We start from the raw sequence: 27,999 nt of genomic DNA on the forward strand, positions 1-27,999 counted from the left end.
AGTACACTACCTGAACCTTACAATTTACTACAAAATGTTAAAATGTTCCACCGTTTTCTTCTGAGCATCTTTTGTTTTGAATAAATAACATTTTCAATAGGGTTGAGGTTAATTGATTCTGGCCTCCAATTTGAAATAAAAACATAGCAGCCACTTCCTAAAACAAAGATGCATGGTCCTGAATTTGTGCTCAGTGTCCACTTCTTCAAATTAATAGTATTCTTTATTTTCCATTGTTTGCCAAAGTGGTTTATTACTTAGAAAAGAAATGTAACAGGCCACAGTCTAAGTGCTCTGCACGTTATATGGTTAAAGCACATATATAGTTACTGGTTCCATGATTCCCTTCCTTCCCCTACTTTAGAAGAAGAAAAATGTACATTATAATAGCCCTCACATAATATCTTAGTCCTGCAGTATGTCAATGGCAGGTTTCAATATTATGTTCCCCCCAGGGGTGATTATAGTGCTACAAGACTTTGGAAAGACATCTGCTTTAGAGCATTAATAGCATGTCAGTATTGAGATACAACACTGTTTAGATTAATAAAATAGTCACCACATGCAATTATTATTTTAGGTTTTACCGGATACAGTGTACTGATCAAGGCACTATTTGGAATACATCAGATAAAACACTAATGAAGGCTTCAAGTGAAACATTTGTCTTAGTTGACTTAATACATTTTTACCTTATGATTGTTTTTTTTTAAGAATGATGAATTAATTCCTTAATACATTATGTCCTAAAAACACAGTAATAATACCAAGGTGAATACTTATTTAGTGTTAACTGTCTCTTGCTGTGTTTTAGTTTATTCTTTGTACCTGAGCTGTTCTCAGCAGCAAAACTCAGTCCAGTCCATCAGTTATCAGTCCATAAACCAAACCTCAATATCTCCATCGTAGACAATCAGCAAATATGTATACATTTAATATAAGGGATAATAATATTCAAAACGCTGGATCAAGGTACAATAATTTGACAGTTCCAGCTTCAAAGAAGAAAAATAGGTCTTACACACTGCAAATGAACACCACTTATTTTCCTTACATTCTTGCTTTGCCTTTTGAGGCCTGTTTATGAGGGACTATAACTTTAAATGAATGACTCACTCAATACATTCTCCCGAGCCCATCTATAAGTTTGCCCCATACGCTCCAAGGGCACATACTCTTGTGATTAAGAGATGTGCATGACCCATTCTTTAATGAATATGTATTTTGAAAAGACTTCCTGGGGTTATATAAACTTTTTCTTACTAATCAAATGAGATGTGTATGTGTCTTTCAAAACATATTTCTTTGAAGACCCAAACTGACGGTTTCCTTATTCAACAATATGACAAGCATTCATAACACAGGCTTAGATGAAGGAAGCAAGGATTGTTTTTGTTCCCAAATACATTAGTTGTTCCAAATTTAGAGGCCAATCAAATTGCATAGTTATAAACAAGCAATGTAAAATAATTCAACAACTAACAGTTAAACATGTTTGACTTGTACAGTTAATATCTCAAAATGTACAATATGAAGTATTTTAGACACTTAAGCTATCTTTGGTTTTAAAGTCTAGTAGTGGGGAAGGCTGTAAAGACTTGCTGTATGTTGTTGTGGAGGTGCAAAAGTAGATCTGGAATCACACAGGCAAGCACTTTACCAACTGTGCTAAACAGCTAGGCTCCTTCTGGGGCATTACCAGCCCAACGTTCACAAACACCATTACTTAATAAGAACATGCTCAGTATTTATTTAATGGAGTTATTTCAAATTTAAGCCCTTGGTACAGAACTAGCATTACATTTTCTTCCGACTCCCCTTTGCATCTTATTGCCTGTTACTAGAGCACCCAGGTGTGCCAATTACAGGTCTCCATAAACTCAAATGCGTTACTCAACACCTGTCCTGATTTAAAGTTTGAGACACACATTTTTTTCCTATTGTTCAAGATCGTTGATACTAAGTCTATGGTATTTCCATCTGATCTTCCCACAACAATGACAATACTTAAAGGATCCTTTTGCAGCACATACTTTCCAGACTACAACAGAAATATGGGAAATATAACATGTTCTGTGTGTATAACACCCACCCTGACTATAACATGCATGACTGTGCTGCCTTGGGTAACATTCCTCATACAATGATCGCTTGTATACAACATTATCAAAAATAATATACTGTACTCTATAGAATACTAGTACTCATGTATACCTGTGGCAAGCTGGCCTGTGCGGTGACATCAGACCCAGAAGAAACACAGCACTGCAAGGTGATATGGTGAGTGAAAGGAAGGGAAATCATCATCAGATTGGTAATGAATACGCTGTGGAGCTTTTATTAGATAAACAGCTGGTGAACAAAATAAAAGGTTTGAACAAACGAAAAACACTGTAGACAAAACAAAACGGCACTTTGGCCAAAACAGACAGACACTAACAAACAGGAAACAAGCACTAAACAGGTATCATGTTGGCCCTCCAGCAAGATAGCAATTGTTATTTTACTTTTTTAGTTTCTCCTCTCTCTCCCATTCTATCTCCCTGAGCACCCAAACCAAAGTGAGTGAAACATTCACCCTCTTATGCAGCTGTACCGAGATTGGATTGCTAATCAATCATTCAATTGGAATCTCGGTACATCTGCACGTGAACTACTTTGTGCACTTCCTGTGGTTCCTTTTACTCTGCACGTGAAGTGATTGTGCCATCCTCACATCTAAATACAAATATACATTTTATAACACTCGTGCTACATAACCCCACATTATATCCCATGCACCAATACATATACACCAACAATAACACACCACAAGCAACTGACAGAGAGAGGAAGAATTTGAACTGTAAATCTCCCTCCCGACCAGAAAGTGCGCTGTGTAAGGTTGGTGGTATGCCTCCTAGATGGGCAGCCTTGACAGTAGGTGGAAACTGGAAGGTGACCATATTAGGGGAGCACATAGTTGCAGGTACCCGGAAGGACTCCATTGCAATCAGCTGCAGGGTGGCCCTCTATTGGAGAAACCATGGCAACGGGTTGATTGCAGGGAGGAGTTTTTGGGTACAAAGGGGAAGCAGCTATGTCAGTATTGGCCCTTGCACTGAAAGCTTAATACAGCCGGAGCTTGTATTTTGTTATTGTTTTTGTTGTATTTTGTAGAGGAGGAGTAAAAGTTGGGAGCTGCAGCCATGGAGCCAGCACCAGACTCGGAGCACGTCCCTCACAGCACAGGACATCACCAGCACCAGCACGCACTAAGATCCGGGGAAAAGAAGCACATTTTCGTGCATGGAGGATTGTGGTTTAGGAGTGTGTTATTTTTGTTTAGAACAGGACTGTAACCTGCTGTGTTCTCCCTGATACCACTGCTGGTAAAGGGGTGGATTATTTTATTATTATTATCCATCCATCCATCCATTATCATTAACTAATTAATCCTTTACAGGGTTGCGGTGAGCCGGAGCCTAACCCGGCAGACACAGGGCGCAAGGCGGGACTACATCCTTGATGGGACGCCAGTCTATTGCAGGGCACCACACACTCACTCACTCACACACAGGGCAATTTAGAGTGAACAGTTAACCTGAACAGCATGTCTTTGGGCTATGGGAGAAAACCGGAGCACCCGGAGAAAACCCACGCAGACACGGGGAGAACATGCAAACTCCTAGGCTAGAATCGAACCTAAGACTCTGGTGCTGTGAGGCAGCAGTGCTAACCACCACGCCACCCTGCCGCCCATTATTATTATTATTATTATTATTATTATTATTATTATTATTATTATTATTATTATTATTATTATTATTATTATTATTATTATTATTATTATTATTATTATTATTATTAGCCCCATTTAAAATAAACAGACGTTTTGGGGGAGTATTTTTGCCTGGACATTCCATTGTTTACTGCACCACTCACATCTTGATCACAGCAACATATAAACTGCACTCAGGGGCAGGGCACACTGCCACAATACTGCACACCTATTTGATAAGAAAAAGTTTCTTAAAAAATGTCCTTCACTGACTACATACCTCCTCCTCCCCACATCCCACTTCTTCCTCTTCCATGGTATCAGTTTTCAATGAAACCTGAATATCCAAATGGTATTAAACATGAAAGTTGGAAAAAAGTTCCCTGGATTAGAATCTAGAGCGAGCCCACTGTGAGGGAAGGCCACATCACTGTCGACAACCTTGTCTTCTCATGGAAGTCAACAGTTGTGCATAGTCAAGTGTCCAGAGAAGCATGTTTCCTTTCATCCTGTGTTTATGTTGCTGTTACTGAAACAGGTGACCGCTTTGAGCCAGAACAGGCATGAAAGTTGCGAATCACTTCCCATTCTCTGCACCCTCCTTCTGCTGCGTTCCTTCAGACAGGAGAATGAAAACTGATATATTTTTAAAGCGGAGGGTACAGTTGATCAGAACCAGAATCCTGCATGTTGCAGCAGGAACGTTGGTCGTGGATCTCATTTGTGTGCAACAAACATGTCATTTTTTGGTTTCAGAACATCAGTACTAACAATAAAACTTATTTAGACATGTGCAACTGTAAAAAACGTGTTTCATAAACACTTCTAAAGACTTCAATAGAACATACAGCTTTCTAGTACCCTTTGTGTAATCCCCAAAAACACATTACATTTTTCATAACAACCAGATTTTCTGTTTCATATTTGGGATTCTGTTTCAAACTATGAGTGTGTTCTTTCTGTTGTAATTCCGGGATTTTGGAAGATTAACCTCTATTTATGCTTTGCTTGGAAGAAATTATAAAATGTATAAAATAATACAGATTTCTGTTTGAAATTCTCATCTCTTACTAATTTATATATATATATATATTAATATATATATATATTATATATATATATATATAATATATATATATCAGCTCTAAAAATTTAAGAGACCACTGCAAAGTTTTGCTTAAATCAGCATCTCTACATGTATGGCAGCCATTCCATTCCAGTGTCTGTTGAATTCCAACACAGGCACACCTCATTCTACTGAATGAGGTACTGATTAGGGGATCACCTGAACCAAATCTTATTTAACGAGGAAAAGTATAAAAACCACTCCTGTGGTCATCACTATCCTCTTGCAACAGGACCAGCTGGATGGTAAAACAGTGGTAGTAGTACCTCAAAAGTAATTGGAATCAAAAAATAACTATTGACCATGCCCAAAGAGTTGAAAAGGAAAGTTTTGAGTGAGGAAAAGAAGGGTTCAATTCTGGCTTTACTGGCAGAGGGATACAGTTAGCGTCGGGTTGCTTCCATCCTTAAAATTTCAAAGACGGCGGTTCATAAGAACAAGGTCAAGCAGTACACATTGGGGACAACAAAGCTACAGACCGGCAGAGGGTGAAAACTACTCTCCACTGACCTGGATGACTGCCAATTCATTCGAGTTTCACTCAGCAGCCGTAGGATGACATCAAGTGACCTACAAAAAGAATGGCAAATGGCAGCTGGGGTGAAGTGCACGGCGAGGACGGTTCGAAACAGGCTCCTAGGGGCAGGGCTGAAGGTCATCTTCTCTGATGAGTCCAATTTTCAGCTTTGCCCAACACCTGGTCGTCTAATGGTTAGACGGAGACCTGTAGAGGCCTACAAGCCACAGTGTCTCGCACCCACTGTGAAATGTGGTGGAGGATCGGTGATGATCTGGGGGGTGCTTTAGCAAGGCTGGAATCGGGCAGCTTTGGCATGAATCATGCCAAGTACAAGGTTGTCCGGGAAGAAAACTTGCTTCCTTCTGCTCTGACAATGTTCCCCAACTCTGAGGATTGGTTTTTCCAGCAGAACAATGCTCCATGCCACACAGCCAGGTCAATCAAGGTGTGGATGGAGGACCACCAGATCAAGACCCTGTCATGGCCAGCCCAATCTCCAGAACTGAACCCCACTGAAAACCTCTGGAATGTGATCAAGAGGAAGATGAATGGTCATAAGCCATCAAACAAAGCCAAGCTGCTTGAATTTTTGCGCCAGGAGTGGCATAAAGTCATCCAACATCTCAACATAACCCATCTCATTAAAGTATTAAAATATCAGATATATAACAGTGGGTATGCAGCGTTAGTAGCTTGGTATATTGTGGCAGATCGTTAACAAAGTATGTAAGTGATAAACATGATATAAAGAGTCGTACATTACAAGAGTTAGTATTGATAAAATAGATCACCATTAACTAGATCCACTTCATGCAGAATCACCCATATGACCATCCAGTTTGATCCAAAACTTTTTAAAGTTATAGCTTGGCACTACACAGTACATAGATTTTGCTGCCCTCACACTCAGAAAGCAGAGAAACAAGGCACACTACATGCTAAGTAGAATTCTTCAGATGTAGGCGGTATTCAAAGTTTTATCCAACCATATTTTTTTCAGGAGTATTGGACAATATTAGCCATAAAATAACTTAAAAATAAAAAAAAATATCAAGCACATTCATTTTAACACCCCGTAGTAAAAATGTAATGGTGCAGTAAAAGGTGCAAAAGGAACAGATGCAATTAATAAAACAATTATATATATATATATATATATATATAATATATATATATATATATATATATATATATATATATATATATATAGCAATACAGTGACATATACAGTATGCAACATATGACATTAGCTCTAGCTAGTTAAGTGCACATCATCATAAAGTATTAATAATAGTGTTTAATATAGTACCATGTACTTTGGGACTATAATAAAATACCAAAAGTGCCCCATCTCCAAAGCCCATACTGGCTCTTCCAGAAACCAATGGCAACCAACCATCTTGCAACCAATTTTTAATGTCATACAAGAGAGGTAAACAAAGTTCACATGCCTTGGACATCACTGACTACCCGCACACTCAGAGCTCTTTCCAGCAGTACACAGCCTGGCTTTCCCTGTGTGATTTAACACTGAGATCCTAATTCCTGACCCCCTCCAACTAAGATTTTCCTATGTGGTGAAATGCATTATATTTGAGTTCAGGCAGGAAAGATTTGGCTGCATGGATACTCTGTCCACTGCAAAATCCTCACATTGATGCTAGAGTTTAAATATAGATATTACAGAAATGTCAAAAAGAAATATACAGACCCTTTTCAAACATTTGCGTTTCTGTATACTGTTAGGGATCAAGAAATTAGACTCTGGCTTGTCAAAAACACTGCATAAAAAAAAAAAAACCTAAATTACTACTGGCAGTATAAAAAAGCTGCTAAATGAAAATCAAAGAGATCAAGAAAGCATTTTTGTTTAACTACTAACATTTGTGAGATTGTAAAACACAGACTTACACCAGTCTTGTAAACCTACAGTAAATAACTGAAACAGGATGAGATCTAGTGTTACAAGATCAGGTTCGGAAACTGATTTTTTTTAAGCCAACGTAGCATTGGATATAAAAAACAGGACATTTATCTGACAAAAATCCCTATAGAAAATACACCAAAACACTGCAAATATTTTTTTGTAATTCTTTCACTGATTTTTTTCAGAAATTTGAGATCAAACACCATATTTTTTAAGCCATGAAACAATTGTAAAATATACAGTAAAAAAAAAAAAAAGTAGTAAAGAAACAAACAAACAAACAAACAAAAATGTTTATGTACTGAGGAAACAAAAAAACAAAACTGTTCATATAAAAACTTCCACATTTGTCGTAAATTGGAAAAATAAAATTGAAAATACCTGTAGAAATCCGCACATCATATATTCATCAAATATGGGCAGGCTGGGCCTGTTTTCTCTGTAAATGTTGATGGCATATATTGTCACGACAACAGGCTCTGGCTGAGATTCGTCCACCACCAAGATATTGATTCTGCTGTTGCCAAGGCCGACTGGGTAATTAGCCGTTCTGTGGAATGCATAACCCCAATTATTTTTTTAATTTAAATTTATTTGATTACTGAAAACAGGTTCCATAGATAACTAACTACCTACAAGTTTTTTTTTTTTTGTTTTTTTTTTTTACTAGACTAGAGACGACAATATGATTACAGATTCAAGGTTTCAAACATGATAGGTATATTACCAGTTTATGTTTTATTTAATATAAAATGAATACATTTGTATGAAATAACATGTTGGTTCATATAGTGAAAACTTACTTTAACAGAAGATAAAAAAAGCACTAGCCTTAATACATCTAAAACATGTATCATAATATGTAGTAAATTGTAATTATTTCTTAGTTTTTAAATACTACTGTAGTTGATTCCCAGCTGAAAATTTCTTAGCTAAACCTTGCATGAAGTGTTGCAGTCTTGGAACTTGGATGACTGGATTCTGAAGCCGAATTACTACAATAGCTTTTAGGCAGCATTTTCTATTAATCACACATTTTCTTTGGTTTACGCTTCAATAGCTAAATAAGTAGTAAGTTTAAATGTGTCGTACATCATTTCATGTAAATATTATCTTTTTCTCCAGCTGGGCAACTGAAAAGGGTTTTGGCAGGATGAACAGAACTGAAGAATTGTTTTACAGTAACCAACAATTGTTCACATTTTCTATGTGTGTTTTGACAGAAACAAAAACCGTGTCCCCATCATCTGTTGACAGGGCTGACTTAAGGAACCCATTCCCACTAATATTGAGCAGTTTCAAACTTTACTGGGGTGAACAAAACAACACAACCAGGAATTGAAGAGCCATCAATATGAAAGACTTTGCAAAAACATTTAGAAATAGCCTTTTGTGTTTGTTTTAAATTGCAGCATAAAAAATAAAGTATTATGCAGTTTGCCAGCAACAGCTTAATTGATTAAGGTGGTGTGTCCTTTTGTACTACAATATGACTTTTACAGCATATGGGCATATTTAAATGGAGCTTGAATGTATGTTGTGTCTGTTTTCAGTGAATTTATAACCCTCTGACACACCTGTGAAAGACATGGCACTTAGATAGTGATTTAATTGAATGAATTACATAGGCAGTAGCTGTATTATAGAGGAGGCTATATGCTTTATTTACTTTAGAGAAATATTCTTAGCATTAATACTACTAGTAGTAATACTGTAGTAAGAATTGACACATAGGACAGTAGGATTAAGTCGTAAATTGGGAAGTCTATATGTGAGGTGTTTATGGAAGCAGGGTGTAGTAGCAGGGAAATTACTGTTGAACACCTTAGCTATCCCTTCACACTTTGCATTTACAGAGTTTTAAAAAGTAATTTTAAACCATCTGGCTGGTGAATTCTGTAGCTTGGGTAGGTGTTGTGTGTTGAGTATTAGGGCTCATGTGAAGAAGGTTTGGTCTACCTGGGTCCCTTCCTATCATCCAGGTGCACCTGGCAGTGACAGTCAACAGGCTCTGCTCTTATCTTCACTGTCACCACATCGAAAGGCACTTCGCAGTAGTAATCTTTAATCTTGGGACTAAACGGGGGCGTTAGCTCCAGTGGGGGGTCGGTGTAGATCTGTCTGATGTGGGGGAGCGCACACTTCTCTGTGGACCACAGCAGAACAAAAAAGTGAATAACCTCCCAAAGAAACACATGCAATGCATATTGGGACATTGCCCCACCTGCTGATTGCTCAGTGTAAAAAGAGAAATCCTCATTAGGGTTCAGAAATAAGGACCTATACATCTGTGTCTCCTCCCAGCCAAGTAGAACTCGCACATATTCATTCATGTGGTGATTTTGCGCTGGGAGGTTTGCTCTTTTTGTTTTCTGAGTGTGATAATCCATTTAAAAGGAAGCCTCCATAGCCTCCATAGCCTCCATAGGAAATCAATGCAGTGGCAAAGACTAGCTACATCTGGAATGTACAGACGTTCATGGCATTTCCCTTTCTTTAGTTAACAGTTTCTATATAACGCTGTTAAAAACCAATTCATCTCACATCTGGCTGCTCATCACATTTGCTACTAATAATGCACTTTATTTAATTTATCACAGTACATAATAAACATCAAAACATACAAACCTATTGTTCTCATTAGTATTATCCTTTTGTGTGGGTTTAATGAAAGCAAACAAAGATTCCTGCTTAAAAGAGACTTGATGATAAGTAATAATGGGTTACAGAGGGGTTTCCTGGAAGAACTGGATATCCCACAATGTTTCAGATTACTACTTTTGCTTAATACAGTATTACTGTCAAAAACAATTTTCTGCAAAATGAAAAAAAGATGTGGTAAAAAAAACTCCTCAACCAATATGTATTTCAGTTTTCATTATATTAAGAAATATAAACTGTGGGTTATCAAGTTTTTCCAAGACATCCCCCTTTTGTTATTCAAGGAAAGTTTAGGAATTCATCTTACCATACAGGCAATCTGTGTGTTGGAATTCACATGTAAAACAAAGAGTAAATGCTGCTTGTGTTTTTTTAAAAAAAATACTGTTATTTTGGAATGCATTCTAGAAGGATTAGCAACCAAGGGTATGACAACAGGTGGCAGACTTGGCACTCTCATTTAAAATCAACACACTGTCGTTCTGGTGTAAAACAAGTATTAAATGTGCATCTAGCTAGTGGGATTGCAGGCCAGCTAACCCGGGACTGGTAGGAGCCCTTTGGGTATGTTATAAAGATAGCCACTGCACCATCAAATTAACACCAGACCCACACTCGTCCAGGGAGTAGTGGGCACAAGTGCGCACATGTTTTGGGAGAGCCCAGCTTTGACAGTTTTTTGGGCTTGTCTTTAGTTTGTCAGCTGTTTCTAACTATGCTATTACTGGCTGGCCTTACAGCAGCCAAAAGTGCATATTACCGTCTTGGTTATCTGCTGCCCCCCCCCCCCCCCCCCCCGCTGTACGCCTCTGGTGGAATCTTGATTATTGAAATTGAGGTGGCCCCAGCAAGGGTCATTAAAACACGTCCCAACACACTGCAAGGCAGCTGGATGAACTCACTTTAATCCCTTAAGACCCAAGAGAGCTCATTTCGTTGCTATTGTTTTTATCAATGTGTTCTTATTTTTTAAAAGATACCTCCACATTCACTGTGAATAAATGTTTGTTTTTGTTCATTTGTATATTGTTCTTGTATTTTTTTTTTTTTTAAAGACTCACTGAAGATATATTCACCAGAAGAAAAGACAGCCGCTGGTCAATCAACCTAACCATTACCGTACACATAACCACAACTGCATTACCGGTATAAGGTGGGAGACAAAAAGCACTGTATTTGAACTATGACACCCCACTGAAAATATAAAGCAATGGCCTGTTTCTTACCAAGTTGTTGTTTGGTCTTTTCAAAAACACCAAATGGCACTCTTCTGAGATTATCAGGGTCTGTGGTCCTTTGAAAAATTGAAAGACTAAGATCAGCAATAATCCCATTAGGCAGCTATTGTAATTGTTAATTATTTTTAAAAAATGAAGCCATATGATATAATAAATAGAACAATTTAGAGACAGCATAATAAACCATAGTTCTTTCAATTTTAAAGCTACGTACACTGTAAGTGTTGGCCACTGAACTACACAAAACCAACGAGGCAGTTAGGGAACAATAATAAACTCTTAATCAGCTCCCACAAAATGTCTGTGATATTCAAAAGCTAAACTATTTTGGGTAAGAGTTTAACTCAGGGTACTGACTGCCTCTATCGATCAAAAAGATAGAGTATGCAGGAAGAAAAATACAAACAGACAGACAGACGAGGGATTAGGAGGCTCCAAAACTAAAGCTCCAATCAGCAAACCAACATCAGCAATTTCCACAGCACTGAATACCTTATATGCACTACAAACGTAATCGTAAGCTGTTTGGGCTAAAGTTAACTGAATCCACATTCTTGGTACCTTAAAGCAATTAATGATGTCTTACCATGAAGAGTTTATAATGCTGCTTTGCAAGTTGACTGTGTAGAGTGTTTGTAGTAACTCTGTGAGGAAGACATTTGTTTGAATGACAGAAGTTTCTACTTTTTGGTGAAATCTCTTGACGATATCCTTCAACAGTCTTTGGAGTTTGGGAGAAGCCGACGGATAAAGCTGTAAACCGGACACCCATAATTAGTTCTACTGTTTTTTTTTTCTTTATCCCTTTCAGTTTCTCTTAATCCATCTCCAGATACTTTATACCTTTTTCACTTACTGCAAGCTAGAACCTTGTTTTGTCAGTAAACACTTCAAGGGGGTTAGATATCCCATAGCACTGAGACTAATGCAATATTCACAAAATAGTATGAAAACTGTCTAGCACTGAATGCATGGGAACTCCAATTAAAATATCAGTATAGGTATTTCAGTGTTATGCATTCTGCCCTGTTTTTTTCTTCCCAATTTAAAATGCCCAATTTGAATACTGCATCATCGATGCAATCCCCTTAAAGATCAATACTGTCGAGCCCCTCTGTAAAACCAATCTCTTATCACCTGCCAAACCTAATCATCGGATGGTACCAAGATACTGAGCCTGGGAAGTGGTGGCTGACCAGTACCAAGTTAAGGCAAGCCAGCCCAGTAGTGTGAACAGGTTCCTAGTCTCATCTGATGTTCCCACCTAACCCTGAAGGAGTGTAAAAGCTAAAGCAGAGCTCCATGTTGGTTTCCAGCCAGAACTGTCACTTGCCACCAGCAGGGAATCACGCTTATATGGCTTGCCCTGTCCTACAAACAGCACTCCTTTTACTAGGTGATTATGAGGTCAGCTGGCCCACTTTACAGCACTGCTGTGGAAACATTTATACCGATTGGAAAGCTACCATGCATGAAAAGGTGTTGTGTGTTCCAGTGAAAATTATGCATTGTCTTGCTCACAGAACCCCTCTTTAAGAAAAATGGTGACATATTAGGCAATGAATCCAATAGGCAGTAGTTCTGACAATACACTTGTGATAATACTGTGGTAACCTACCAAGTTTCATTTTTCACAGCAGCATTACAAAGTGGATACTTTATAATCAACTTCTATTATCTCCAGATTCTACATTTGATATGCACACATTCTAAACTGTTACATAAAATCAAAATTAAAATATAGTGCAACATTCCTTTCATAAAAACTTGTAGTGAATTTCAGTACAGTGGGGCTAAGGAAGGAATTATATATAAGGAATGGTTAAAACACAGATAAATAAAATTCAATGTTAAAATTCAATATGAAATATTGTACTAAACAAAATGTATAATAAACAGCATTGTTATCCTACATCCTGGAATTGCCAACTGTAATTGACACACATTTAACATAAAGAAGAGCACAGAGAGACTCCTGACAACCTTAAAGGATGGTCCCTTTTGAAAATAATTTACTTATTAGTAATACATCAATACAAGCAGTGCTAAAATGTAACCAGTTAATGTAAGTGTAACTATAATTGCTGTGATTTTTTTCCTTCTTTCTGATATAACAAACATATATATGTTTTCTATGTTCATATGTCTAAACTATTGTATATGTAGTTAGAACATTTGTTAGTATGACTATCTTAAACTGTTTTGCAATGTATTATGTATTATTGTTTAAACATTATATTACAGGAGTTTTGTATTTTGTTTAAAGGGTTCACAATTTGAATTTACCTGAATGACCACACATATAACTAATATACACAAAATGGCTCTTATTTAACTTACAGTTGTGTGGTATTATTACTAGTACGTTATTCACACCTGTGTGATAAAAGTTGGTATCACATTCTGAACCATGGGGTACATTACTATGAATGTGCATTAATTATAAAGAAAAATGAAAAACAAACAGAAAAACACATACCAATTCAAAAGCTCCTGGGCTTTTCAGTTTCCTTAGAAACTGAATAATTAATGCAAAGTCCTCAGAAGTAAGACACAGGCCTTGAATTTGGATGCATCCTTCATCCTTTAAAAAAAAAAAAAAGAATTAAAGGCATATTAAAAATCCAACGTGAATTTAGTTTTAAAAGAAACATTTGCTTTTTGATACCATGCACAACAGCTCTCCAAGCTCTCATTGTATTTCATGGAGCTGTTTCCTCATAAAAAAAGCAATGGCTAGTGCTGAGTGACTTTGGAAAAGCTTGCATGTTGTACATTTCAACAAGGTGATTGAAGAACCTAGACTTCTGCTAGAGTTACAGCATTGTCAGTGATGCTTCACAGCACAATATAGAACACTTCAAAGTGCTTGGGTGTGTGTGCCCACATTCTTCATATGCCAGCATTAGAATGGATATCACATGTCTCTAAACTGGATAAATTAAATTCAGGTCATTTACAGAACTTTTAAGGCAATTATTAAAAAATAGTCTTCTCTACATGATCCCCTTAAGGAGCAGCTAAACTGCAAGTATTTGATTGATGCATATTATTTTTTGTTTTAATCATCACATCTTGGAGACTTAATAAAACTTAAAGAACCCTAGTACATATCTTCTCTCTAAGTACAACTGGTATACCAGAGTGTAACCATTAACCTGCCCCCCTGCAACACTGCCCCAACTGGAAGAAAAAAATTACCATTAAACTGTACATATAATTAACATACTATGTACAACCAATTAGAAAAGATTACCATGGTAAAATTACAGGGTTATTTAGCAGTTTTCCATTTTATAAGATGTAGGGGTTTGCTATGTTTTTATTTATTTATATTCTGTACCATACACCCCTATGCTTTATTACGGTTGTCTTTGCTTTTTACTATTGCCAGCTTTTAAAAGGGAACACATTTGGTATTTCTTGCATCCAGTGGAAGCAGAGAGTTGCAGGGAGGCAGACTTAGGGTTATACTCAAGTGTACTGACAGGGTGTGGATGACTGAAACAGAAAATGATACACAAAGTGATTCTAATAGACACAAAGAACACATTGGCTGGGGCTATTTCACAACCATGCCAAGTTGATCCATAGGCATTTTCAGTAAAATCGAATCACTGTAACAAAAACACCATTTAAGAAAGGGCAGTTTTCTTCATTGGTTCATTGGAAAGATATTTTTGATAAAAGTGAACATGAATAGACACTGCAGCATCCTGTACATATTAAACCAGGGAGGTGGTGTAAGCAGATAGATGTCATAACATTTGTAATCAAAAAGCATTTACCTTTGCACCTAATTCCGTGCTCCTGTTTTGGAAGGCTTCCTGTAGTCTGTCGATTTCACTGTAGCTGGGTAATACAAAGTTTAATGTATCTTCAAGGATAATTTCTTTTGTGATTTGACCATCAAAACCCGGATCTTCTAGATCTTCCAAGTCCAATTCATCCTGTACCTGAAAAGATAAAACCTTTAAGTAAAAATACCAGCTGATATTGAATACACTGTATGTAATACCCTTTCTAAATCTGTCATTCCACACTACATCTTCCCATCAATTTATACTGGAGGGTAGGTGATGATATGGTGCCCTCTAGTGGTAATGAAACTAATGATATTTTGGAAAATAAATCTTTTTTTGTTTTTGTTCTATAATGCTTTAACAAATACAGCTAAAACAGTAATGCAAATGACTATTTTTTTTAGATATTTTATATAAATCAATATTTTTTTACTGTCCAGAGGAGAATGGGAAACACCTTTACGAGTGCAATAGAAATAATGAGTCAGCGGGGAAAAAAAAATAAAAAAATGTAAATGTCATGTCATTTCAAAACAATAATATGATTACTAATTTAATGCATATTCCGCTCTCTTTAGTGTCTGGTGATACAGATCAAAACTACTAGTTTTCTTAGCATCATATTTATATTGGCTTATGCAATTGCCTTTGACCACACAGTAAAAAAAAAAGAAAAAAAAGAATTACCAATGTAATCTATTTTGTCAAATCTTTTATATCTATCAGCTGATACTACTAAGAAAAAAAGTCATGAAAGTTCTAAGCCCAGACCAGTTTAATACTGGCATTCTGAATGGTCGATTACAAAGAACTGCACTGTGGGCCATCACCGACACACACATCAGTAAAATATCTGGGCACTATCAATCTTCTATAGGGAATATACCATATTCACAGTTATTATAGACATTAGTAAAGGGCTTTCTCACATTCTTTTAAATAGCCTGTAATACATTCTTAATACAGCATGCAGATGTCAGTTGTTTCAAAGTATGAAGTTAGGTTTACTGAGATGTTTCTGCAGTGCAAAGTCTGCAAATCCTTTTTTTTTCTGATAGAAAAATAAGATAATATGAGCCCTACATTAATAATCTGGGTTTAATCAGACCTGTGTACATTTTAAAACACTGAAGAAAGATAGGGTACAAAAACATAATTGTGCTCCATGTCCATGATATCCAGTTTAAAATAAACCTGTCAAAAAAAGCATAAAAAGAGCAAACTTGTAAAAAAAAGAACAAAGCAATGACCATCACTGTAACCAATCAGAAATATATCAGGAATGTTAAGGGAGGGATCTGGTCAAAATGTCTTACAAATGCTTACATTATAATCCATCTGCTTGATAGTAGATTTGGTAAGGGTTCTGTGTTGTACAGTAATTTATTGTTTAGAAGTGTGGATGATTGTTTAAAATGATAGCTAATGTTCACCTTGTTAATAAGGATGACCCTCTAAATGACCCTGGATCCCAAGAAGAGAGAGGTAGGGGTTACCATGGATATTTTATTTAGACAAGCAATGTATGATATACTGTACTGTCTTTCTTATCCACATATGGAGAGAACATCTTTCCACCACTGACAGGGGACAGGACAGAGTCTGTAATGGCAGTGTATCACACAACACTGCCTGTTACAATATCATTAATATGGCTCAGTTTCCCTCGCAATTAAAAGTTTCTTTAATTTTAACGGGAAGCCCACAATGCATTTTGTTGTAAAATAACGACTGCTTTGCCTCTACTCTGGACTAGAGTTTGTTTAGGGCTCTAAAATAGAATTCCTGCCACCTAGTGGGCATATTTTGTAACATTAACTGGAAGAAAGAGAAGTCTGAATAAGAAGTCAAATCGAACATTCAGTATTTGAGCAATTACATAATCATAGAGGCAGGGTTAAACATGTCCAGAATTATAAAGACTTACCTTAAGAAATGTGGGGACTAAGGAAGAATTAAACCCAAGGGTGAAGGTCAGCAGCTGAAAACATAATCTACATCTAGAAAAAAAAAATTACAAGCAACACATTATTACAAAACATAATTATCTCCAAAATCCTCATAAGTGTGTTAACCCAAGTGTAACTGCTAAATCGATTACCATGCAGTACAACTCAGGAATGTGTTGTTTCATTTTGATACGTCTTGGAACTTTTCCAGTGTACACTAATAATCAGCTAGGAGCATTTCCTTGACAGTTCACAACAATAGATTACAGCAGCAGTTCTAAGACATACAGCTTTGAAAGACAGCACCTCTGTCAGCTGTAGGCAATCAATGTCAGTAGATGAAATATGCTTACAAAGGCAGGATCTTAACCTTTGACCTGCTGACCCATAGGCAGTCGTGCTGCCTAGTTAGTTTCCAATAACCTGACTTTGCCTATGTAAATAAGACTGATGCTAACAAAGTCCCAACACTGACCTCTTCAATGTCTTTGGTCCCGTGGTTGACATTTCACTCAATATATCTGCTGCCATTAAAAGCTTGCCTAAGGTCTCCTTCACGTTTTCCAAAGCCTGCAGTGAGGCATCTGTTCCAAGGTATTTCTCAAAAAACGTATGCAGCTGTTAAAGATTTTACACCTTGTTAGTTTCAGAAATAACATTATTTCACTTGAAACCTATCAGTTAGTCTCAGAGATTAACACACAAGTGCTGACCAAAATAAAGACTGTACTTAATATGAAGGAAATTATGTTAGCTCTCATCACATTACTGGTTGACAACATTACATAAAAAAGGTGCTGTACTGCACTATTCAAGAAAGCCACAAGGGGGCTTTGTGATCACTTGGACTCGAAAGCAATTCTCCAGTTTACAGTTTTGAAATGACACTCAAACTACTGGCATGGGAATTTTATTTGACTGCTGCCATGGAAGTAAACAAGTACACTACACTGGTCATTTTGTTTTGCATTGCATTTTAGTTAATCAATGCATTTTGTTTTGCTTTTCACCTCCATAATGAATTAACAAAAAAAAAAAAAAAATTCTGACATAATCTCGAGTTTTTTTTCATGAATGCGGACATCCAAAATGCTACCAGTTTATTGAATCCTGTGAGGTCGACGCACCTGATTTGTAGAGCTTGAGAACAGGTTTACACTCTAAATTAAGCGCAAGGCTCTACTGCATATGGAAATAATCAATGCATTAGCAATGATAATAAACTTGGCACATGTTTAATGAGCTTTTGCTCTGTTGATAATGTTGCGACACAGAACCACTTTAGCAGGGCATAATACACACTCCATTGTACGTGTCACAGCAATATATTTTTCAACATAACCCTGATTGTATTTTTTTTTTTTTCAATCATAACAAACTGTTTATAAAATGCATAAACACTGAAGTGTTCATGAACCCTTCAGGCATCTGAAAAGTGTTCTGTTGGGGCAGTAACCTGAAGTAAAGCTTGTATAAGATAAAACACAGTAACAGTGGAATGATATATTAACAAACATATCTATCTATCTATCTATCTATCTATCTATCTATCTATCTATCTATCTATCTATCCATCTATCTATAACTAGGATTCTGTGAGTACAGTAAACACGCTGTAAGTATTAAAATATGTTAAATATTACTCGCCATCTGCTTTTTGTTCACACTTGGCTAATGAGGCTAATGTACCTTTGTTGCATAGCTGTTTTTAACAAGGCCACTCTTAGCCAGTCCAGTTGAATGAAGGAACGCTGTCAGAGGTGTTACAGATGTAACGAGCACATACACTTTGACGATGGCAGAAACACTGTGTCCCATTATAGGCCTCAGAGGAGCATTTGTCTGGAACCTGGAATGGTGAGATACAAAACAAATGATGAATGGCTGCAGTGACAAATACAAAACATATGAAATGGTGAAGAGCGCCAGGAGGGAGCAAAACTGAGTTCTTAATTAAATACAGAACCATAAAAGCACTGCCATTAAATACCTTATAAGAGGATAACAGACGTAACCTTCTGTGCACGCTTTGCAACAGCGGTACCCTAATTAATGACAAAACCACTAGGAGGAACAGAAGCTGACATTCTACCCAGTAACAAAGAAATTAAAAAAATTCCAGCTTACTTACAAATTATCTGGGTTTTGTCTGTGAAATATAGTGGAATGAGTTATATGAAAGAGCAAGTTAGAATACAGTATCTCAGTACAGTGGTATTAAAATATATAAGGGGGCTGAGAGGTAAAGTGGGGACAGCTTAACTTTCCAAAATTCCTAATTAACCACTGCTAGTCCGAAATAACTTTATTGGTGGAATGGAAAATATGTTATGTTTCATTGGACCATAAAATATGATTTCTGAATCAAGCTGCTTTCATGAATCATGTGCAACACATGAGTACATGAGCATTGCAGTTACAGCAATATATCAAAACAACAAAGATATGATACTTGGTAGGGAGATTTAATATATTCCTGGGCATGGGGTAATGCCTGGTGTGTGACAGAGAGGTTTTAGGAGCTCCTAGGGGCCTCACTCTATTCAAACAGTCTCCTTCATGAGGTTGAAAGGTTATACGGTTAGGACAAAACAGAAATGTGTTGGCAATATACAGATATAGTGTGTTTTGTTATATGATATGACATGCAGGTAAAAAGTGCTGTATGATAATAAGATTTTTGCCTCTAAACACACATTACAATTTGTGTGACACACTCATACATCTAATATGCAGTTTTAAGAGTAAACCATTAAAGGAAGTAGAATTAAAATATGCACTGTAATTGTCTTCAACTCAGTGTTCATTACAAACAGTCTTGTGATATTTCCAAATATGGAAACATTTTGACAACTTTCCCAGCAGGGAGTTGTACAGGAATGAACACATTAAGTTTTTACAGGTAGTCTAAGGCTCATACAGGTTTTTGATGGTGGTTTGTTTACATTTCATAAACAAGCGAACCCACTAAGGTGGTAGTAAACAGATATAACAGGATTTCTTTTTCTCTTAGCAGAGCATGCCTGAGGCGATTGCATTGTTGATGCTTAAAATAAAGGCTGCTTTCATTAGTAAACGCTGACCTCCCAGCCTTGGCAGTCCTGCTGGTATCTGCTGGCTGAACACTGTGATCCCCGCAAACAGAGGAAGCAACTGGAATCTGCAGCTCTGAAACACAATGTACGGCAAGCTCAATAGATACATAGTTGTCATCCAAAATATGGGTTAGGGTTAGGGTTAGGGTTAGGTCCCCCCATTTTCCTGGATGCCTCCCACATCACACGTGAGGTGACTTTTGTTCCTCATTGCCAGCACACCAAATAAGATAAAGCATCATACACTAGATTTACTTCGAAGCAATACAGGACCAAAGTACACTGCTTTTGCACACTGACTGGCATTGCAGTTTATTAAGCATTCAGAATCCCTTAGTAATAATAAATGACATTCACAGCGCTTTCAATTTGCATTACAGACTCTTGTATACTGAAACGATCTTTTATCATTGAGCAGGCTTTGGCATCTCCTTCTAGGCCTTCACAGCATATAAAATGTCATGTAAACCATGCCAGTCTTTTTTTATTTTTTATTCTTGAACCCACAAGAACAGTATAATTAAAATTGTCTCTTGACCATGGTTAGATTGAAAACAATTACCTATCAAAACATATACATGCTATTCTAAAAAAAGTGCTCCAACAATTATAAACACATAATGTTGTTAAGCTTTCTACTGCTCTCTGTAAAACATAAGTGTAAACCAGATTATAAAGAAGCATGCATCAAACACACAAAGAAACACCATAAATGTAAACAATATTCTGCAGTATATGAATTATCAAACACAGGTGAACTCTAAATCATGAATATTTAAATTAATTAAAAACATTTTGGGCCATCAGCAAACTTGTGTATTTCTACAGACAGCTATAGGGATGATGTTAGTTTGGCATGTCTGGTTGTTTACATTTCAGAATTTGTCAGTCAGTTAGCTACTGTAAAGCACTTCCCGGTGGGGAAAGCAATCTGAATCTTGATGCCCGGTGCACTGCCTGTATGGCATGGGCCCATTGTAGTGTGCAGCGCTGTGAGCATGACGGGGAGGTGCCTGGGGATGTGATTGCAGAGCTGTATAGAACAAGTGACTTCCATTTCTGTTAAAATTGACATGATATTGCATAGGTACATATAATGTAGAAAAATCATTAAGTTACAGGGGCTTTAAATTAATATCTACGTTAAAATAATAAGTAACACAAAAATCTAATTTTGAAACATTTTTTTTTTTCTTCTAAGAATAAAATTGGATCCAACTTTGCACTTGAACTCAGAAACAATAGAGGTTTAGCATGGGTGGAGCAGGATGTAATACTGGACATTCAGCCAAGGGTTCAGGATTGAAAGTGAAAATAAACACTTTTTGGGATAAGATTCAAAATGAACAGTACAAGGGTGAAATCCAAGAGAATTAAGTGAGGATCTAGCCCCGTTTTATCTCCAAAATCTAATCAGCACACATTTATAAGAAGGGTGATCACTCAATAAAATCTGAACAAAATGTATTCAACTCTTTTTGTGCATATTGCTTAGATGTTTTCCAAACAGCTATACTGCATATGTCAAAGTCAAGATCATGCTACAAATCTCCTTTTGGGAGTTGTTATACCTTCTACATAGTTTCAATCTCATCTCAAGTTTGGCTTTTCTTTTTTTAAAACCTTTCTTGTGCTGGATGCTGCTTTCCTGTTGCTGTCTCTCCTACTAGGTTTTTGAAAAGAAACTTATCAAATGAATGCGTGACAGCATAATGTAACCTTTTGAACTTTAAACTAGAATGAAACACACTGGGCATATGAAACAGGGTAGAGGCTGGGCATGACCTGGCATCCCTGTGCATTAACCCCAATGCAAAGGGGTTAATGCACAGGAGCTCATCTGTATTCACGGTTTAGAGCTTTTCACCTCCTCTCATCTCACCCGCAGGGGACAGAATGCGAAACGGCAGGGCGTCACACAACACTGCTCATTACACATAGAAACTGAGATCAAATAAAATATGAAATACATCACACATTTAATATACAGTACATTTGTATAAAGTTGTTAAGCAGGTTTGCCTTTCATTGCCAAATTTAAAAAAAAGAAAGATAATTTATGAACCATCTATTTACAGTACAATATTTGAAGTGTTCATGATTACCTGCCAATCTGTCAAGCAGGTGACATACTCCATCATTACCAAAGAATGCGTGTTTAATCCAAGGAATGGTGTTTACCTAGAGAAAACATGCAGCACAAATGGGATCAACAAGTAAAAAAAACATATCACTCCCCTGCTATGAAGAGCATATCCTTTTAGTCAACATCATACTGTGCGCCGCTCATTATTCCAGAGGTTTTACTTAATAAGGCAACATGGTACGAAATGTTCCTATTTTCATTTCTAAAAAAATTTTAAATACCAAAATGTATTGTCTAAATGTACTGAATAAATAACTTTATACTGCACAGATCTAGTGGTAAATCCTGTATATCTTATGATTCGTGACATTTTGTTCTCAGGTACGGTAGCGTAGCTTTAATACATTAGAAACGTAGCACAACACTGCTATATTCAGCAATTTTATTTCAAAACAGAAAGAAAAAACGCCCTGCCTACAGCTGGTCCCTGTCATGAACTGCTCTTAGTTTTGACATATTCCACCCAGCAGTTTATCCCAGTCTGTTGTGCTGATGCTTCAACCATCTAGCATGTGTGTCTTTGATGTTTTTATAGGGACTGAACACCAGGGGGCCGAGGCTGTTTTACAGTGTAATTTACTCTGAGGCCATCTGTTGTCCAGATTTTAAAAAGTGCTCCTCTTTAGTCTGCCATGGCTCTCGTGTCATACATGTTTAAGATAACAGAATGCACATCTGCGTATTTCTTGTGTGTATCTAGTGCCTATAAAGTATTTTGGGTGTTTAAATGGTGCTAGAGAAAAAAAAAAAAAAAAAAAAAAAAAAAAAAAAGCAAATCAGATATAAAACGAAATGTCCATGGCCATGTTTGGAAGTCAGTTAGCAATCACCTCATGGAACAACCTTGAGATCAAATCTCTGTATTCAATACAAATAATAAAAAACAGACTTTTTTTTTTTTTTTTAAATCAGTCAATACTGCATATTCTTATTGAAACCATGTTGTACAAAGTACTGATATTTTAGGACAACATCTATTGCTGGTTAAAAAAAAGTAATGATTTGTGACTGGAGGTCAGAAAAAGTGTCAGAGGACGTCACTGTCAGAGACATAGAACTTCTTGCTGTGCTATCCAATGCTACAGGCACAATTCTATTTAAGGGTTCTCTTGAGAATTAGCATTTTGTTCTGTCCTTCACAGACATGCACATTTTGTTTGTGTCAAACTTTATTGTTTTATGTAAGGCTGTGAATCTATGTTTAACAGATTGAACGTCTAAAACATCTGGGTCAATGTAGCTTTCAATTAGCAATGCAAAGACAAAATACACAGTAACAATCATTTTCATTTCTCATTGAAACACTTGAGCCTTTACAGTCTTGCTTTTATGAAAAAAAGCATTTTGATTTTCAAATGTATGAAACAGGAACAGTGGGGACTGTGCTATACTTTTAATAAATAACTGATGAATAATACATTCTAGTGAATAAATGACAGAATGCACATTTGGCACATTCAGACAAATTTAAACCATATGGATTACATAACAGTACATAAAGAGCTTTCAACCTTAATATAAAAGAAATTTGTCATTAATGAAATGCGGAAAGCTATCATAATGGTCACTAACAATGAATGTGTCTCAGTATTCAAGTAACTAAGAATAATGAGGCATGGAGCTTAAATCCAACCACTGTTCAACTGCTCAGATATCTCATTATTCCTGTCACTGAAAGGGTTTGTTATGTTCTGTGAGGCAGTGTAACAAAAACAGCTGTTTGGATTCAGAGGGACTGGGAGGTGTCAAGGTGAATTATTCCAGGACTTTCATGACTACAAATTCAATTATACTTTTAAAAATATAGATTTTTGTACCTCATGGTAAGCTAAAATAAGAGATTTGTGTGTGTGTGTGCAATATATATACACACACACACACACACACACACACACACACACACACACATACACACACACACACACGCGCGCACGCTTAACATGAATATATATTAACAGCCAGCAGGTTAATCTTTGTTGGCCAAAGATACAAAACTCTGAGGCATATTATATTGCCGTTTTATACATTAAAAAAAAAAAAAAAAATCACATTTTAAATTCTGGCTTTATGTTTGTGGGAGACTAGTGTATGCCAATGCTGTAGAATGCTTTTTCTTACCTTCTGATGAGGTTTTAGTTTGTCAAAGTATTTGCTTTTAGGACAGTTTGTTTCAGAACTTTGTAAACAAATTAAGATATCCCGGGTAATAACGCCATCTATGGGAGGAATGAAATGAAAATGAGTCAACATACATTTAAAACATACAACGTGACACACTTTTTATTCAAACAAACGCTTCTTATGAGTCTTAATAAAGTTATATAAAGCATCTAATAAACTATTTATAACATGAGGTCATATTGCCAGTTCCTCTCTGCGAAGATCATATTTAAGGATATGTTACTTCATCTATCAGTTGAAGAGAGGTGGTGAGAAATATTTTACCAGCCCACATTCCTACCTTTCAGCAAGCAGCAAGAATAGCTAAAAATGTAACAAACCAAATTAAACATAATTATTGCTTTCTAGCTTCAGAATCGTGGAAATATATTCTGTAAACTTAAAATTCTGAATATTGTGGAGAAAGATATACAATAGCAGAGATTTATTATAATAATACATATATTAAATGCTGATCTTGCAACCCCTGAAAAATGTTTAATAACACTATGTAACAAAATTTTTGTTCCTGGGTAGTAAGTGTTATTTCCTAATTGCTTATGCCTCAAAAGTATAGAAAATGGCTATTATTCCCCACAAACTTTGCTTTTGTGACCAGGACAGTGATATTTTGAAATTTACCTATTTCCAATGAGAAAACGATCTTTTCGTTCACATAAAGTCAGAAAAAAACAACATATGAATCCAAATTAACATGTATTTATACTAAAGTAATACAAAAATGACTACAAAAGATTTAGAAGTGAGTAGTTTTTCAGGATTTACGATTATACTGTAAATCACTTTCACGAATCAGCCCCCAAATGTAGTCTCCCATCATGTTCTCGTTATACTGTCCTTGATAGCGGCGTTCAAAGTCCAATACATCCTGTTGGAAGCGCTCGCCTTGCTCCTCCGAGGACGCTCCCATGTTCTCCTTGAATTTATCAAGATGAGCATCAAGGATATGGACTTTGAGGGACATCCTACAGCCCATTGTGCCATAGTTCTTCACCAGAGTGTCAACCAGCTCCACATAGTTTTCGGCCATGTGATTGCCCAGGAAACCCCGAACCACTGCGACAAAGCTGTTCTAAGCCACTTTCTCCTTACTAGTGAGCTTCTTGGGGAATTCATTGCACTCCAGGATCTTCTTTATCTGTAGTCCGATGAAGACACCGGCTTTGACCTTTGCCTCAGACAGCTTAGGGAAGAAGTCTTGAAGGTACTTGAAGGCTGCCGACTCTTTATCTAGAGCTCTGACAAATTGTTTCATAAGGCCCAATTTGATGTGCAGTGGTGGCATCAGCACCTTCCGGGGGAACACCAGTGGCTCCCACTTGACGTTGTTCCTCCCCACAGAGAACTCAGTCCGCTGTGGCCAGTCCCGCCTGTGGTAGTGCACCTTGGTGTCCTTGCTGTCCCAAAGGCAAAGATAGCAGGGAAACGTGGTAAAACTGCCTTGGAGACCCATCAGGAATGCCACCATTGCAGCCTCTTTATCAGAAAAATGCAGATATGTATCCATTTAGGCAGCTGGAACTAAATTGAACTGGTGGGCTTAAGGCCCCTGTATTTATACTACTATTTATATTACTGGAAAGTTCTAGAAAGTTCTAGAAGTTACTCCAAGTTTACTCAGCACTGAATCTATCTGGAATGTTCTGGAAAATAGGTAAATTTCAAAATAGCACTGTCCTGGTCACAAAAGCAAAGTCTGTGGGGAATAATAGCCATTTTCTATACTTTTGAGGCATAAGCAATTAGGAAATAACACTTACTACCCTGGAACCAAAAAATAAATTAAAAAATTTGTTACACGGTGTAATAATAATAATAATAATAATAATAATAATAATAATAATAATAATAATAATAATAATAATAATAATAATAATATCTTTATTTTTATATAGCACCTTTTATAGTGGACCACCAAATGTATTTTATTTTATTTTAAAAACTGGTCCTGGAAAAAGATTGATTGCATTCATCCCATAAGTCTTACAAACACTCAAGGGCAGTGAGCCAATTGTATGAAACATCTGGTTGCTATTCTGCTACAGCCACCAAAGGAAACAGTTTAGTTTCTTTGGAACAGAAACCAGACATTGGGTTTCTTGTGCAGTTGTGTAATGAATGCAATGAAATGAATGTAAGGTTGACCAGTGAGTGTTATTTGCTTATTAGGTATATTAGAAAAGCAGGGTAAAGTGAACTGAGATCCATCTCATTGCTAGCAATTGAAACATTTCCACTGCTCTGTAAATGTGTCCAATGGTGCCAATTAATATAAGCTGTGTTACTCAAGCATAAAACACACATAAATCAGATGCTCTAGGAAATGCAAAATAATGCTATTATCCATGCATTGGAGGGTTTCTGCAGTTTGTAAATAATGTAAAATCCTCAGAAATACTATATGTTCTGTGATTAACCACTTTTGTGTAAAGTTTTAGCACTGCCAAGATATAAAACAAAAGCTCAGTATGGAGTCACCTGACATAATGTTGGAATACACAAAAACAACAGGCCATTCTGGTAAATGACTGTGGCTATAGCTGCAACAATAAATTATGTTATTCACATTCAACTTAAAGTGCGGGGCTTTGTTTATACTGGGAATGGAATACCTTTGAAGCAAGAACACGTGTTGCCCACTTTGAAATGTTTCTTTTCCCTCAGGGAGGGTATGTGATGATATACTTTTCAAAGGCAAATTGAAAGGGGGAGTTTGAAAGGGGCACACAAAGACATGCTGCTGGCACTGTAAAACAAAATGCATAGCCAGACATTTTTTATGCAAGTCAGTGATAAACTCCAGTTAAGGGCCTCAGATATATGTTTACAAAACTAAATGGACAGTCTTTGACAGATAAGTATCCATTCCATGTAACAGATGCAACTTTTATATGACTGCCACTATTAAGTCTGGCAACATCTTGTTAACCAGGCCATCCTTTTAACATGTAGCTTTTCAGGAAAAGAACTGCTGTACACAATATCAAGTAGCTTTTTCTATTCCTAATCATTCTATTTAGTCAAGAAAATAAACACGTAGAACTAAGTTTTTGTTAAGATTGCTACAATTTATGAAGGATAATGTTATGTATTTTTTCTAGATCTGCAACTTCACTTATTGGTTAATTTACGTGGACCATAAAAGAAATGGCCAATTCTCTCTATAGTGCTTTAAACACGACTTGCAAGAACTATACTGCTAATTGAGACAAACAAGGAGCCGAAATAATAAACCATAGTCAAAGGTAATACATCTGGAGAATAGTGGGTAAAGCTGAGAACAAATCATTTCAGAAGATGCTGGAATTTTTTCTAAATACAGTCTGGTAAGCAGCAATAGTAATATTGTATACTGTAACTGATTAAAGCACAGCTGGAGAACCATTTTAACCTAATATACTACAGTTACTATTCATGGAGGAGTTTAGTACATGATGAGAAAAACGAAACGTTCATAACCTAACCAGGGCACTCAATGCAGCCTCTTGATCTAAAATCGCAGATTGGTATAAAATAAATAAATAGATCTGTGCGTTGTTAGATGGCAAAGTTGATCACAATAGGTACTGCCAGATATTAGAAGATGGCTACTT

At 36.6% G+C, this 27,999-nt stretch overlaps 1 protein-coding gene across 1 annotated transcript in view; it reads right to left on the reverse strand.

The window, feature by feature from the left end:
• LOC121319807 (cadherin-like and PC-esterase domain-containing protein 1) overlaps positions 1–27,999 on the reverse strand; it is an 83,116-nt gene that overhangs the window by 37,756 nt on the left and 17,361 nt on the right. The window contains exons 3-14 of the mRNA XM_041257646.1: positions 24,344–24,441; positions 22,185–22,260; positions 20,068–20,152; positions 18,674–18,833; positions 17,460–17,602; positions 16,963–17,035; positions 15,021–15,188; positions 13,712–13,816; positions 11,819–11,985; positions 11,221–11,288; positions 9,293–9,479; positions 7,715–7,883 (exon numbers count right to left, since the gene is read on the reverse strand). Coding sequence (XP_041113580.1) covers positions 7,715–7,883; positions 9,293–9,479; positions 11,221–11,288; positions 11,819–11,985; positions 13,712–13,816; positions 15,021–15,188; positions 16,963–17,035; positions 17,460–17,602; positions 18,674–18,833; positions 20,068–20,152; positions 22,185–22,260; positions 24,344–24,441 — 1,499 coding nt within the window. The remainder of the gene's footprint in view (positions 1–7,714; positions 7,884–9,292; positions 9,480–11,220; positions 11,289–11,818; positions 11,986–13,711; positions 13,817–15,020; positions 15,189–16,962; positions 17,036–17,459; positions 17,603–18,673; positions 18,834–20,067; positions 20,153–22,184; positions 22,261–24,343; positions 24,442–27,999) is intronic.

Source organism: Polyodon spathula, chromosome 8 (assembly GCF_017654505.1).
Source record: "Polyodon spathula isolate WHYD16114869_AA chromosome 8, ASM1765450v1, whole genome shotgun sequence".
Taxonomy (NCBI): domain Eukaryota; kingdom Metazoa; phylum Chordata; class Actinopteri; order Acipenseriformes; family Polyodontidae; genus Polyodon; species Polyodon spathula.